At 35.8% G+C, this 15166-nt stretch overlaps 1 protein-coding gene across 13 annotated transcripts in view; it reads right to left on the reverse strand.

Moving 5' to 3' along the window:
- The window catches only part of sgip1a (SH3GL interacting endocytic adaptor 1a), a 55045-nt gene extending 40230 nt beyond the window's left edge, over positions 1–14815 (reverse strand). For 10 of the 13 annotated variants that reach the window (XM_046844868.1, XM_046844803.1, XM_046844858.1 and 7 more), the window contains exon 1: positions 14543–14814. In XM_046844868.1, coding sequence (XP_046700824.1) covers positions 14543–14552 — 10 coding nt within the window. In that variant the 5' untranslated portion in view covers positions 14553–14814. Of the gene's footprint in view, positions 1–14542 lie in introns of all 13 variants that reach the window. The other 3 variants (XM_046844794.1, XM_046844775.1, XM_046844785.1) reach the window with 2 other exon arrangements.
- Positions 14816–15166: the final 351 nt, after the last annotated feature.

Below are 15166 nucleotides of genomic sequence, written 5' to 3' on the forward strand. Positions count from 1 at the left end.
AGTTCACAATGGTTTATAATATGATTTATAGTATGCAATAAAGAAGCACATATTTACTGAACGTCTGACATAAATGAAATTATAATATTATACTCCCCCAGTTTTACCTCCTCATTTTTAGCCCCTCATTTTCTCTGCTATGCTCAAGGTTAGTTACTCGGATTTAATTCCAGAAGCGTATCTAAAAACAAGCAGGTTAGAAAATAGAATGGCTCGTCATTAGAAGCTAACGTTAACATTGCCTGTCAACTTGGAGCTTAATCTCTGTAATGTCTGCCATCCTTGAGATGACACAGCTCACAGAGAGCAGCATCGCTTGTTCAGATGACTCATCCGCTGCCTCGAACACACGCCCCAACACTTTCAGCACCAAGATATTCGCAGACACATGAGAAACAACATGCTGCCCAGCAATCTATAAAACAAATCGAATAGTGAGGTGAAACAGATTCTCGATGTCCAATAATTATAGATTTATTTTTATGATGGCCTCAATCTTTGTGATTGTGTTATAGTAATAAGACCTACAGCAAGACTGCAATATTGTAGAGCTTTAGTTGTTTTCTGATGTGGCAAATAATATGATTAGGCCTGTAGCTGCTGATTATTTATGATTTGGCATAAATACTTGAGTCAAAATTTGATTTTTTGTGTGTGTGTGTGTGTATATATTTATACTATATATATATATATATATATATATATATATATATATATATATATATATATATATATATATATATATATTTATAATCTTTTATATTTATATATATATATTAGGGGTATAAGAGTACTCGTATTTTTATAGGAATGTTTGGGTACAGGGTTTTTGGTTGGGTAAAGAATGCAACCTTTTTGCCTGTGGAACATATTTAAAATCTGAGTTTCCTCAAGACTGTATAAAGTGGCAGACCACAAGTTTGTTTAGTCTCTGTCTCGGACTTTAAGCATTTTTTTTAATATTATTTTTTAACTTTAAAACATATACAACAATGCAAAAACTATTTAATTAAATTTTTTTCCATTTATTTCATTTATCTATTTAATTTGTGCAAATGTCATTGATTACCCAATTTAACATAATAAAAAAGTGTATTGCTTTAATTTGATTCATTCTATTTTAATAAAATATTATAAAATATTATTTTATATTTTATTTAACCAAACAGGCATTTAAATTTTTTTAATTATTTAAAAAAAGTAAACTGTTGATCATAAATATTAATAATAATAATAAACTGCATTAATAAAAAGATTCAAGCAATTTTGTATGTATATATATATATATATATATTTTTTTTTTTTTTTTTTTTTTTTTTTTACACATATTTGCTACACAGCTTCTCTACATTTTTCACATTTTACACTGACCAGAGCCTACATATTTATTTGTTGAACATATAATCTACATTTATCTGCACTTGTTCAGTTTGCAGAATGCTACAATTTGCACTTCTGGTAGATGCTAAACTACATTTCATTGCTTTGCACCTGCATAATCACCACAAAATAAAAATTACAAATTAAAATTTACATAATTTTCCATTCATCATTTCTCTGGCAAGATACAGCTACCTGCTGCCTGGAGGGAAGTTGGTGTCTAATGCGGACCCCCCCTCTTGACCTGCCTGATGCTCAATTTGTCTAGAAGCTTTCTGCACACTCTCTGTTTTCACTTTCTGCTGCTGAATATGGTCCCACATGTATACCTGAAAGGCTGCACTTTCTCTAAACAGTCTGTGCCTTACCCTCCTTTTCAATAGATAACTCCATTTGGATACATTAAACTACATAAAAACATCCACTGTAATTATAAGATCCCTGGCACTCAGGATTGTTTATAAAAATAGAATACGAATGTGGAAGAGTACTGATTTATAATCCTACAATCCGGCATGTGGTTCGAGTCTGGTTCCTCTCAAGGTTTCTTTCTCAGGGTCACCTCTCGCTCATTCTTAATGGATCTAAATTTATATACACAGTTCGCCAAAGCTGCTTGGTAAAAATGTAAATTAAAATGAATACAATTTAGCAGAATATTGTGTACTGAACGCCGGCGATAAGCAATTGTGAAGCAAAATTGTTCTAAAAAAATATAGGTGGAAATACTAGGTGGATTTTAAATGCAACTCCACCCACGTTAGTACAGTGCTGCTCATTTCTGGCCACAAAAATAGCAACTGAGCACTAAGAAAAATAAACAACTGGCCTATTAGTGCTTCAGTAAAGTTGTATGTAAATGTTTTGAACTGCAGATTTACAAGAATGTTGGTAATGCAGATTTTCTCCATTATCAAGTGTGTATATTAATAAACTGCAATCAGCACTGAATCATTAAGCATGTTCTTGGCAAAGCTAATTTACCTTTATTGTTTAATAAAACTACATTAACCAAAAAGATCACAGAGAGCAAAAAAAAATAAAATGAGGACTGAACAGTAACAGGGTCTGCTGAGCATGCACTACATCTTTCAGTAAAGTAGCTCAGCAACGACAGTGTGTTGGCTACTACAGACCCAAAATAACTCTTCCTTTTGTTATTGGTACCAATACATTAGTACTAAAGGTGCAACAGATTGCAGTTGATCAGTGATTCGTATGGATCACGTCTCAAGGTTCGACATGAAGGTGAACAGCAGACAAATTGCTCTTTTTTAACGATTGCAGAATGAAAGACAGTTGTTTCTTCCTGCTGATATTGCTTTGTAAGTATTTTCATAACTACACAGCGCAGTCATGTGTTCACGTGAAAGGGACATTTTAAATCAGTCAACATGAATGTCTAGGGGAGGAGCAAAAGCACTTCAAAAGCCTCCCACATCATTCAAATCGCATGTATGGGAGCATTTCCTTGCTGTAACTTTTATTGTAATAAATAGAAAGCAAATTAAATTTGTCTCCTTTTTTTTTTTTTGCTGATCTGAAAAATGATCCGATCTCTGACTCAAAAAGTGCAATGTGATCCGAACTGTGAGTTTTGTGAACTGCTAGTCGTATTTTTGTTTTATTGATTGCTTTCTTACAACTGCAATTAATAAGCAATTTTTACAAAAAAAAAAACAAAATAAATAATAAAATAAATAAAAATACAAATTTTATAAATTCTATTATATATATTATATATATATATATATATATATATATATATATATATATATATATATATATATATATCTGCATACATAACTAGGAGGAGGCAAATGTCTTTTCTCCCAAACTATCTGAATTTTAATAAAAAGCCTATTTAAAAGAAATTTAATGTTTTTGTGCTTTTACAAGGGATTCATCTAATTTAATAAACGAGGCCTGGACGCCAGCATGGACATATATATTTAATGAAAAGTCTATTTGTCCGAACCACAAAACTGTCCATAATGTTATGCAGCCAAATGAATGTTAGCAGATCTGTGAATGACACCTCAATCAGTTGAAGTGGCTGGATACTTAAGCACACTGCTGAGAAACCATGCTGTGTTCCTGATCTCTGAAAGGTCTGATTCTGAGTTTCCATTTCTCAAAAGCAATCTATCTTTCACTCCCTTTCTCTCTCTCACACACACTTACACACCCCTAACCTAGTTGAAGAGAACAAACTAAATCCTCCATGAATAAATTTGAAGGCTGATCAATGAATAATGAAGGTAAATTAATAAAACATGGCTAACATAAATCAAGCTGCACTGAGGAGTAGCAGCATCTTCCTGTCTGGTTACAGACAACAGGAGAGAGGAAAGAAGAGAGAAAAATAGAGAAAGAGTGATAAAGAGAGAGAATGTAGCATCTGTTCTTAACTAATCTTTACATGTTCAATGTCTTCATAAGGATTAATAGATTCTGTCAGGATATATTAATATAGTGTTATAGTAACCTCCATATTTCTGTGAGGATGTTCCACTAGATTTTGGAGTGTGCTTGTAAAGTTTTGTGCTCATTCAGCCACAAAGGCAATAGTAAAGTCAGGTACTGTTGTAGGCGAGGTGAGGAGACCTTAGGTGGAGTCAGCGTTCCAATTCATCCCAACTGTGTTTAAAGCTCTATAGCAGGCTATTCAAGATCTTAGGTCTCCTGGATCGAGTGGAAGGAAAATGTAATGCTACTGCATCCAAAGCCTTCTTATACAATTGTGTGTCTCCAGTTTTGTAGTAACAGTTTGAGGAAGAACCCCAGATGGCTGAACAAGTTAGGTGTGCCAATAATTTTGTTCATATAGTGTAGATGAGCATGGATTCTTCGACCCCACACCCACCACAAGAAAATAGTAAACAGAAAACAGGTCTGCACTAAAAAAGCTCATCATCATTACAGAAAAATCTCCCCAAACAGAAAAGTGAGGGACATGTTTACAAATTTCTATTCATGCCATAAATCTTCTATTTTGACATTTGAAATATCTGAAATTGTCAAATAATTCGTGGATTGACTAATAATTAACAGGCTTCATGTTTGCGACGTTTTATGCAGGGATGCGATTGGGTTGTGGCAGCACTGAATTTATTTCCATTAAACGGCAATAATAACTTTTATACACAGGCAAATCCAATAAGGATGTGACATGTCTTTAAAAACCTATTCGATTAGTGTGATGGTACTGCATTGTTTTTTATTTTGGCTTAGTTATCCAGTTTTCCTTTTCTAAAACATCTCAGTGAAACACAATAAACACAATAAAAAGATCTAAAATAACTACTAAATAAAAAAAAAAGCCTCCATGGAGCATTCATCGTGCTCTGGTTAGTGTAGTTTAAGCACTTAATACAGGGGCATAATGCAACAAGAACAAACGTACCCCATTACATAACTATAGGATATATTTCTATTCACGCTGCATTTTGCTTTACACTATACGGCCAATAATATGTGGACACCTAAGTATTGATTTACCTATTTCACAAACATGGGCATTAATACTGAGTTTACAGCTTCAACAGACTTAACTCTTATGAAAACCATTTCCACTAGATCTGTGGAGATTTTCGTATTCAGAAAGAAGAGCATAAAAAATTAGGCACTGATGTTTGTTAAAAAGGTGAAGTTGAGGTGGTAGCATAGTGGTTATTAAGGCATTGAACTCTGAATCAGAAGGTCGCAAGTTCAAATCCCACCACCAAGCTGCCACTCCTTGAGCAAGCCCCTTAAACCTCAACTGCTCACTTGTAAGTCGCTCTGGCTAAAAAATATAACTTATACACTAAATGCCATAAATGTAAATAAAAAGGCCTCGCATGAAGTGTTCTAGTTCATCCCAAAAATGTTCAGCTGGGTTGCGCTCAGGGCGTTTGCAAAAGACTTGATTTCTTCTGCACCAACATTGTGCAAAGGGCCACTGTCGTGCTGGAACATGTTTGGGATATGCATAGTCCAAGTGAAAGGAAATCTTAATGCTATAGCATGCAATGGCATTTTAAACAACTGTGAGCTTCCAATTTTGAAGACGTTTCACATACAGATGATGGGGATGGGTTTCTTTTTTGTGCCTGGTTCCTCTCACTGTTTCTTTCTTTATATGATGTCAGGGAGTTTTTGCTTGCTCATTAGGGATACATTTATGAATTTAAACTTGATATCATCAAATCTATGTATTTATGTAAAGCTATTTTGTGACAAATACCTGTTGTTAAAAAATCTATACAAATAATCTGAATTATAAATATATTTTATATCATTCATTCAAGTATAAATTAATACAGTAGCTAGTAGATAGTTCAGGCATCTACATGCTTTTGGCTAAATACTGTGTATATGTGTGTGTGTGTGTGTCTGTGTGTGTGTGTGTGTGTGTAGCATACAGCATCAAAGTGTCTTTCAAATGACTTGGGTGACAACTGCATTTGACCATGAAATGGTCCACATGATTTCTGTCTTCATCAACATGACTCTTAGACACTGATCAGTATAATAACCAAATGCAGTATGATTGCAATATTGTTCATGTTCAAATAAAAAAAATATTGGATTTGTTTGCCGTGTCATGCATATAATTAGGAATGATCTTAAAGCAGATTCCGCTTCAATTCACACCTCTTTTACACACACACACACACACACACACACACACACACACACAGACAAACCCCCCCCCCAAGGTGCACAAAAAATACTGTAAAACTGCAGCTGGCTTCAAATCAAAAACTTTTTTACCTACATTTCACTTTGGTTCTTACTGTCAGCTTCTGTTTTCCCTCACCTCTGATCATTGCTTTCTGTTCTTCACCGTAACTCAAGCAGCCGAGCTCTCACAATCCTCCTTCCACTGTCATCATTTCTCACTTGCTTTCCCTCATCTAGACAGTGGGTGTGGATTTCCGAACCAATCCGTGTTTTTCTTTGTGTTGCATAATTCATTCTTCCTACAACTTTTTTCTTTCTCCAGCACATACCGCTCTCTTACTTATTTACATGTTAATTGTTTACTTCTCTGTAATAGTCTCTTATAGCAGTGAGAAAAAATTTAAATCCTGGGTCATGTTTGGAGTACAGATATAGTCGGGTGCCAATGAAACTCCTCCCTGACTGTGTCTCTCTCTCTCTCTCTCTCTCTCTCACACACACACACACACACACACACACACACACACACACACACACACACACACACACATAGCTAGACCTGACATGCAGTCTACATGTATAGTTTAGAGGTTACATAGTTTTTTCTTTAGGTGTGCATTTATATATTGTATAATCATACAGGCATGCAGGTATGGGCAATATGACAATATAATATTGATATCCTGATCAATAACTTATGTCTCAAAACTTTATTTCTGGGATACTGGAGGCATCGCAATTTTTCACATCTATTTAGATTGAAATCAGCTTATTGTATTTTTTTTTTTTTTTTAAATCTTTGAGTTTTGAATCTTTAATCTGCTGTACCCCGGTGATCGTGCACAATAAGAAAGAACACCACACAGAGAAACCAATATGTATCATTCTTTTTTTCTTTTGAAAATCACATTGAAGCACACTGGGAATATACAATCAATACTCCTGTACTAGAGCAACATTCTTAATTGATTGGTCTTCATTTATGGATTTATGTTGGTTTTTGTTGTTACTTTTCTCAAATTTACTATTTCTCCATTCTTCAGTCAATGCCATTAAAATGATATGAGTGGATCTTACATAATCGCAATTTGTCAATTTGTAATTTGTCCTGTAAAATATAAACAAAAATATTGACAATATTTAAACTTGACATTATCCACATATACAGTAACTCATTATGATTCATGTTACCTGAAGAAGAATGAGTTAAGATTTACAATAGTTTGAATTTTTATGCATAAATAAGCTTTATTATTGCACCACGCTCCCTCAGATCTTCTCGCACTGCTCGACTGGTCCCACCATCTCTCAGACTAAGAGGTAGGTACAGAATACCTCAAAACTCTTTTCTGTTCAGGCGAACACCTAAACTAGCACTTATTTTTTCTATTTGTTTCATGTTTAAATTCCTTCCAACAGAATTTTAGTCTGATGGAATCCCAAGTTTGCAACCTGAACAAATGAACAAGTGTTGATTAATTAATTGACTTCAAAACAATTTTAATGTTGCTGTGGATTTGCATCAAGGCATATGCGAAATGCCATAAATGTAAAAGTATGATAAGATTTTTCTTTTCTTTCTTCTTTTTAAATAAATACCAGATTTCTTGGCCAAATGTTTCTCTTGGGTGATTTATAAATAATTCAAGATGGAAAGCAAGGTGATATTATAATGTGAAGGCCCAAATGTATAATCCATGTGAATGAGTTGTTACTATAGAAATGACAAGAGCTGTGATGTCACAGAAATGTAATCCACATTGTCAAGCAATTGAGAATTCGGTAGTGCCTAGATATAAAGCTTTATAATTCCAATATCCAGTGTGGATATATACGCATGGACATACACACAAATACAGCAAGTAAAAAATGCATATTCCTAGAATCAAATCCATTTGTATGTGCTGTATATGCAGTAAGAAACAGCAAAGCGATGTTGCTTTTCATTCAGGCAGAGTGAGGCCTTTTGCTTCTATGCTATCCGTACAGTTACTCTTTATATGTATTAGCCTGCAAGGAAAAAAAAAAAAAAAAAAAAAAAACAACAACAACCAAAAACAAAAAAACAAAACACTTCTACTCTGGGTTCAGCTACTGCTAGTGTATCCAGCGGCCCGTTTCCCTGCGGTAGAACAAAAGCCATTTCACACACCCTTCTTTTCTCCTGACATCATGTTCCATCTGCTCTAATGTGCAAGCTGTATTACATGGATCAAAATAATTTGCTTTCAGTGCTTATGACCTGTTTACTGTCAAGTTCATTAAGGGCAAACCGAAATGACGAAACCGCCCTTTCTTTTCTTACAGCAGAGAGAGAAAGACAGATGAATCTCCAGTTACGAATATAAAAAGGCCATGGGGAGTGAGTTAGACATCTACACAGAGGAAATGACGATGTAAAGCAATCAAAAAAGAAAAAACTCAGTATGTGAATTTGTGCTGTCGTTTTCACCTGTTAGAAATAGAAAAATAGTCATGGTAATCATTCGAGAGAAACCACACATTGGAATAAAAAAAATACAAATCTTTTCTAAAATTTTGATCCAATACAGTCCTCTGGTACTTTTCTATATAGGAATTCTTTACTGTTATTTTTCTCCCCTATACAAACTTAAACATGTGGTGACAAACACAAGGGTGGTGTTGGGTGGGACAGATCCTGAGCTGTAACACAGGAAATACTATCCACCACTAACACTATTTCCAGCAAGTCCTTCATAGCCTGGGCTGCTATTAAAAAAAAAGAAAAAAGAAAAAAGAAACACTCCACCTACACCACACCTTAGCAGGACCACAACCATTAGGGTTGAGCCTGAAATACATACCAGTAGGCTCAAGGCCTTCCATAACAAATCAAAACTAAAGAAATGGACCTACATTAATTACATAGAAAACAATTTTCTTTCATTTTCTGTATGTTTGAGCTTTTAATTTTTTTTTCTTTCCTTTTATGTAGAGTATTTTATTTCTGTATTTTGTTTTTATTAAGCACATTTATTTGATTGTACAGCTTTATACACAAATTGAATGTAAGTAAAAAAATATATGGTTTATGTTTTTCTATTATGGTTATTAATACCGTATTTTCCATACTATAAGCCGCTACTTTTTTCCCATGCTTTGAACCCCGCGGCTTAAACAATGAAGCGGCTAATTTGTGGATTTTTCCTGGGTTTTTCCCGGTTTCACAAGCTTCATGCCAAAAAACTGAGCCCCATAACATTAGACCAATGAAATTGCCGAACGGGTTCAGGTGAACCAATGAAACTCTTTATATTAAATCAGATGCGCTCTCACTGAATCGGGCCGCAAAACATCATAAATATGGATGAGGTTCCTCTGACGTTTGACCTGCCGCTCACTCGGACTGTCAACAGGAAATGCGAATCATTCATCACGCTGAAAACAACCGGGCATAAAAAAACGCACTTCACCTGTGTTCTGAGCTGCACGGCATCGGGAGAAAAGCTTCACCGATGGTGATTTTTAAACGCACAACGATGCCAAAAGATAAACTCCCAAGAGAAATTGTTGTGAAAGGAAGGAGGAAGATTATGAACAAGGAGTTTCTTGGTAGGCTACTGTTTAGATACAAGCCATGTAACAGACACTGTCTTTCATTAAAGCCTGTGTAAAGTTCATTAGTTTCAGTGTTTATTTATGTTCAAAATAAAAATCTTTGTAAAATTCAGTGGGTGCGGCTTATATATGGGTGCGCTTAATAGTCCGAAAATTACGGTAGATATACTATATAGACAACCCTAAACCATATAAACCATACCTTTTTTATGACTGGCTTTGTGTACATGGGCACTGTCATGCTGGAACAGATTGGAGTCTCCTCGTTCAAGTGAAGGGAAATTGTAATGCTACCACAGCCAAAGACACTCTATATAATTTTGTGCCTCCAACTTTGTGGTAACACACATTTTGTCTATATAAAGTAGTCCAGTATTGTTTAATTCACCTTTACAGTAGAAGGAACATTTTTTTACATATTCAATTTTATGCTTTTGATATTAAATTCTATTAAAAAATGTAAAAGTAAATTGAGAAGTGTCACAAATTTTGATATTTTCAATAACACAGTCTATTTAGCATTTTTACTTAAGAAAACAGTTTTAAATTGCTTACATTTAGGCCTATAACTAATAATATTTTTGTGCAGTGTTAAACTGTCTACAGAAACAGCAATGCTTTCCTATTAATAATATACTGCAATGACACAGGAATAGCAGGCAAAAGGCAGAAAAGGCCCACAAATCTAAAGATACACCGCACACACAACTTTAGACAAGACAAAAAAACCTCTCCTCACTGATTCTGATTTTTTTTATGATACTGTAAAATAAAAAATAAATAAAAAAGTAAAAACCCTCTGCAATATTGACTGTCAGCAAGACTACGCATCAATGGACTGGTTTGTCAGCAGTCTCTATTTTTATGTAGGACAGAAATAGTAAATCAGGTTTAAAGCCTAGATAGAGGTTGATTTAATAACACTGTACATTTTATGTTGAAGTATTAACACTTATTATCATGTAAGTCAATCTCTATAGTACTGTTACTGACAAAATCTCAGATAGGATCTGAGAACATTTGTGCAGAAAGTGTAACTTTAAAGCCGGAACTTAAAACTATAATATTATAATCTTTATAGATATAAGATTTAATGTAAGCTTGTTGTTTGGAAAATTACCACATTTTGTCCAAATAGTGTAGCTCAGTATTGTTAAATTCACATTTACAAAGGAAGGAAACATTTTTACACATACGATTTTTTCTTTTAAAAATGTGTTTCTGATTGTAATTCCTATTAACAAAAATTTTAAGTGAATTGAGAATTGACACAAAGTTTTGACATATTTCCAAGATTTACCATTTTTACTTTAAAAAATTCAGAACTATCTTATCTATCTCTCCTGCTAAAATTCAGAACAATCTTACATTATGAAGAACTCAGAACCCACAAGAACTCTTTGGCACTTACATTGGGGGAGGGGAAAAATAAAAAAATAAAAAAAAATAAAGAAAATGTTACAGTTGTCCCCCGGAACTCCGAAAATCTGTGAATTTTGGATGCACCCCTGCAGCCCCTATGGTACCTAAGTGAATTCATCTAGACATTATGTTACTTTAATACAATAATGTGTTTAAGAAATTATGAAATTTGTTAGTAACATAGTTTAAAATGTTATTCCTAACGTTCCTGAACATTTGGTCCCACTGCTGACTTTTTTGAGATAATCCTCAATTTGCTGTTAGTTAGATTCCAAACGAGAACTCGCAAATTTTCAGAGCTGTGAGTCTGAAACACAAATTATAGGAGTTTGACTGTAGATATAAAATTTAGTGCAAGATTTTTTGACTGTTTAAATTATTGCCCTGACAATATTGTAACGCGTCAGGTTTGAGTTTATTGGAAACATATACATAAACAACAACTTAAATTATCACACTCCAAATGAAAGAAGTCCATCTACAAGGTGACTGGCAGGAGTCACAGATAATCAGAAGACAGAGATTTATTGAATGCCTAAAGCATTTGTAATTTGCTTTGTAATTTGAATATAAGTGAATTATATATATATATATATTTCAGCCAATTTATTCTCATTAGTATGTTTGTAGCATTAAACAATTTTAAGTTATATGTTGTGCAACATTAATTGATACTTCTGTTCACTCTTGGTGTGTTATTTTGATAGATTATGGTAAATTCATCCAATAAGCCTTTTATGTGGCCCAGTGGCTACCACATAATTTTGCCATGTTTGCTTTTGCACTATATTCATTTCAAATATGTACGCTAGTGTCAGTATTTTGTTTACGGATCTAAGTTTTTTTTCTTTTTGATGCTCTGCCTTACCATTGCTTGATGACTATTGGCTAATGGAGCATGTATCATGTTTGTGTCTCCATTATGCACTTTGTTCTATCAGGCGTGACATTTGCTCGATAGAAACTATGGAGGTATTTTTCTCAGAGCACTTCTGCAATCCTGAGGGGAATGCAAAAATAGCAACCATATTCAACACGAATGTATTGTAGTACACTTTTGGTCCCAATACTATTTGGCCAACCTATCTAGTGCATCTTGTGCAGGGTTTAGGACACAACCCTAAATGTGTTTTACCTGTAGTCATGGTAATAAATTTAATGGTGGAGTAGTATGGAGCAAATAGCATATTAGAAAACATTCTTCAACACAGAACTCTGTACCAGGAAAAGCGAAAAATGAAAAGACCGGGGCTTTAACAGTCCTTCCGATCAGTATCCCAGAGCCTTAACCACTGAGCTACCACCTTATGCAGGAACAAGTTTGGTTCTCCTAGATCAATTGTAGGGAAATATTGAATGCTACCATCTCCAAAGACATCCTATAAAATTGAGCGCCTTCAAATTTGTGGTGGAAGTTTGGGAAATAACCACATTTTGTCCATTTATTGTAGTTAGGATTGTTAAATTCACATTTACATTGGAAAGAAACTTTTTTTTTTTTTTTGATAGACATTTGATTTGATCTTTTTAAAGGTGCTTCTAATAATTAAAACCCATTTTAAAAAATGTAAGTAAATTGAGAAGAGTCACAGCGTTTTGACATATTTGCAGCAACACTACCAATGTGCAAGAGAAATTGCTAAATCAGGCTTGCATACAGTCAAATAACTGTAGCCGCTCTCCAAAACTTTTAACAATTTTATTTTTCTGGTTTTAAATCTAACCCACTCCTGACATTCCTGCAAAAATTAATGTTTAAAAAACCCTACCTACTCTGTTTAGCTCAGTAGGACCTGACCTAGCTGTAGTAGCTCTGCCAAAAAGAAACCACAGGCCTGTTAGAAACCTGAGACAACTCAAGTTACCTTATTCTAAAGCCATATACCAGCTCCAGCTGTCACAAAGGGTTCACAATTAGAAAGCACTAGGAGAAGTGGATTAGCTTCCTATTTTACACCCCCAGGTAATCCAGGAAACACCTCTAAGCCTGTGGTAGCCACACTAAGCAACATTCATCTTCATGTCACACAGCTATCTGGATGCAGTCCCTGTCGCTGTCGCGCTTTGCTCCTGCGCTGTTATCTAACACCTAAACACCTCAGTGGAGACATACACACGAGCACACATGCGCACAAATATGCAGTCACACATGCACAGGACACACAAACACTAGTTATATCAGGAGAACATGAATGAATAATAGAGGTAGTGTATGAGTTACTGTTGGGAGGATGGTGGCCTATATGCGCACACACACACACACACACACACACACACACACACACACACACACACACACACACACACACCAGAATAACTAAGGTAAAGCTTTGCACTAAATTATTAAATACTCTAATCACACAGTTAGATTAAATTCAGAAATATTCATGAGGTTATTAAGGTCAATGAAGCCCACTAATGTGAAAATGGAATACTCTGAGCTAACACACATTTTTGCACCAATAAAATACCTACCTACCTTACATGGAACATTTGCAAGGTAAAAAAAAATGTGTAAAGATTACATGCACATTTACAGAACCAGTTTTATTAACCAGGTATGTGACACGTGCCTGGAATTTGTCTTCGTGAGTGCCCATGTAACAGATCAAACCTACGAAACTGCACAATTTACCAAGATGCCAAACGGGTGAAGAAATACATGAGGCACTCTATAACTAAAAAATGTAACAAAATCATATCCACAATCGATTCTGATCTAAGAAGCTCTGCCTTAAGTAAATGTTCTTGTTAGGGAATTACATAAAACCTCCGTCATCGCATGTGGAACAAGCCTGCCTCCATTTCCCTCCCAAAAATACAGCTGATGGCACACAGTGACGCCAACATACATGAACACACGCTCACAAAACACAAATGTACAAACATGACCACACTTTCTGTCTGGGAAGAAAAAAGAGACCTGTGCAAATATGGCATTACAGTAGTGCTGTGTTCTATTGTATGCTAAATGTATGTGAGTGAGTGAGCGAGCGAGCGAGTGAGTGAGTGAGTGAGTGAGTGAGTGAGTGAGTGAGTGAGTGAGAAAGTGAGTAAGGGAGGGAGTGAGCGTATGTTAGCGTGTGCGTGGGTGCGTATTTGTGAAATAAACTCCTTATACAAAGGGAATTCTGACCCAGCCAGCTGGGCACATAAGCTGCAACTGTGAAATCCAAATAATCCTTTACCATGCCAAGCCAAAGTAAGGGGGTGAGGTGAAAAACGAGGAGAAAAACAACAATTATCCCTGCAAAAATGTGTATTTGTGTGTGTGTGTGTGTGTGTGTGTGTGTGCTTAAGATAACCAGGAGCTTCTGCTCTATACTGAGAATGATATGCAAGACATCAGAATGGCAAGCCACTCAAAATAGCCAGAGAGCTTATGCCATTTAAGCCACCCCACACTCTGAAAGCTAAACATACACTGAAAGACAAAAAGGAGTGAGGGTGTGAGAGAGGAAATAAATGAAGCATAAGCAGACGCAATTCTTACCTTCCATCATGATTACAGATTTGCATTCCTCTATCTCCAAGGAGCCTGCAACAACAGGAGGAGGGGGAGAAACCCCTGGTTAGCAGATGGAGAGCAAGAGAGGCAGCGCACCACGGCCGCGCTCAAGAGATTCCCATCGGCTGTCGCCTGTCTAATGCTCGGCCGTGCGTGTTTAGGCCATGGATGCTGCTGCTGCTAGTCACTGCGGCTTTCATAGGATGCTCAAAGGGAGGAGGAAAAAAGCAAACCAGGCAGAGATGGGAAGGGAGCTAAAGAGGGAGGTGCTAGAGAAGGAGGGAGGTTGCTAAAGAGAAGGATGGGAGGGGGGAAGAGAGAGAGAGAGAGAGAGAGAGAGAGAGACAGAGAGAGAGGGCGGGAGGGAGGGAGGGAGTGAAGGGAGGTTTGCTGATGTCACAGCCAATCCCTGAGGTGCTGTCATACGTCACACAGCACACAGGACACAGCTTTGCTCAGCGCCCTCACTGGGAATACACACATGCACCTAAACATACACACACTCAACTCATTTCGGTGCCAGCTACTGCCAGAACGAAACAGAATGGGATTAATGAAGTGAACAGGAAGATGCCTGTCTGTGTTTAAAGTGCTCTTTGTTTCTGAGAG

The sequence above is a fragment of the Silurus meridionalis genome, chromosome 1, assembly GCF_014805685.1.
Source record: "Silurus meridionalis isolate SWU-2019-XX chromosome 1, ASM1480568v1, whole genome shotgun sequence".
Classification (NCBI taxonomy): Eukaryota; Metazoa; Chordata; class Actinopteri; order Siluriformes; family Siluridae; genus Silurus; species Silurus meridionalis.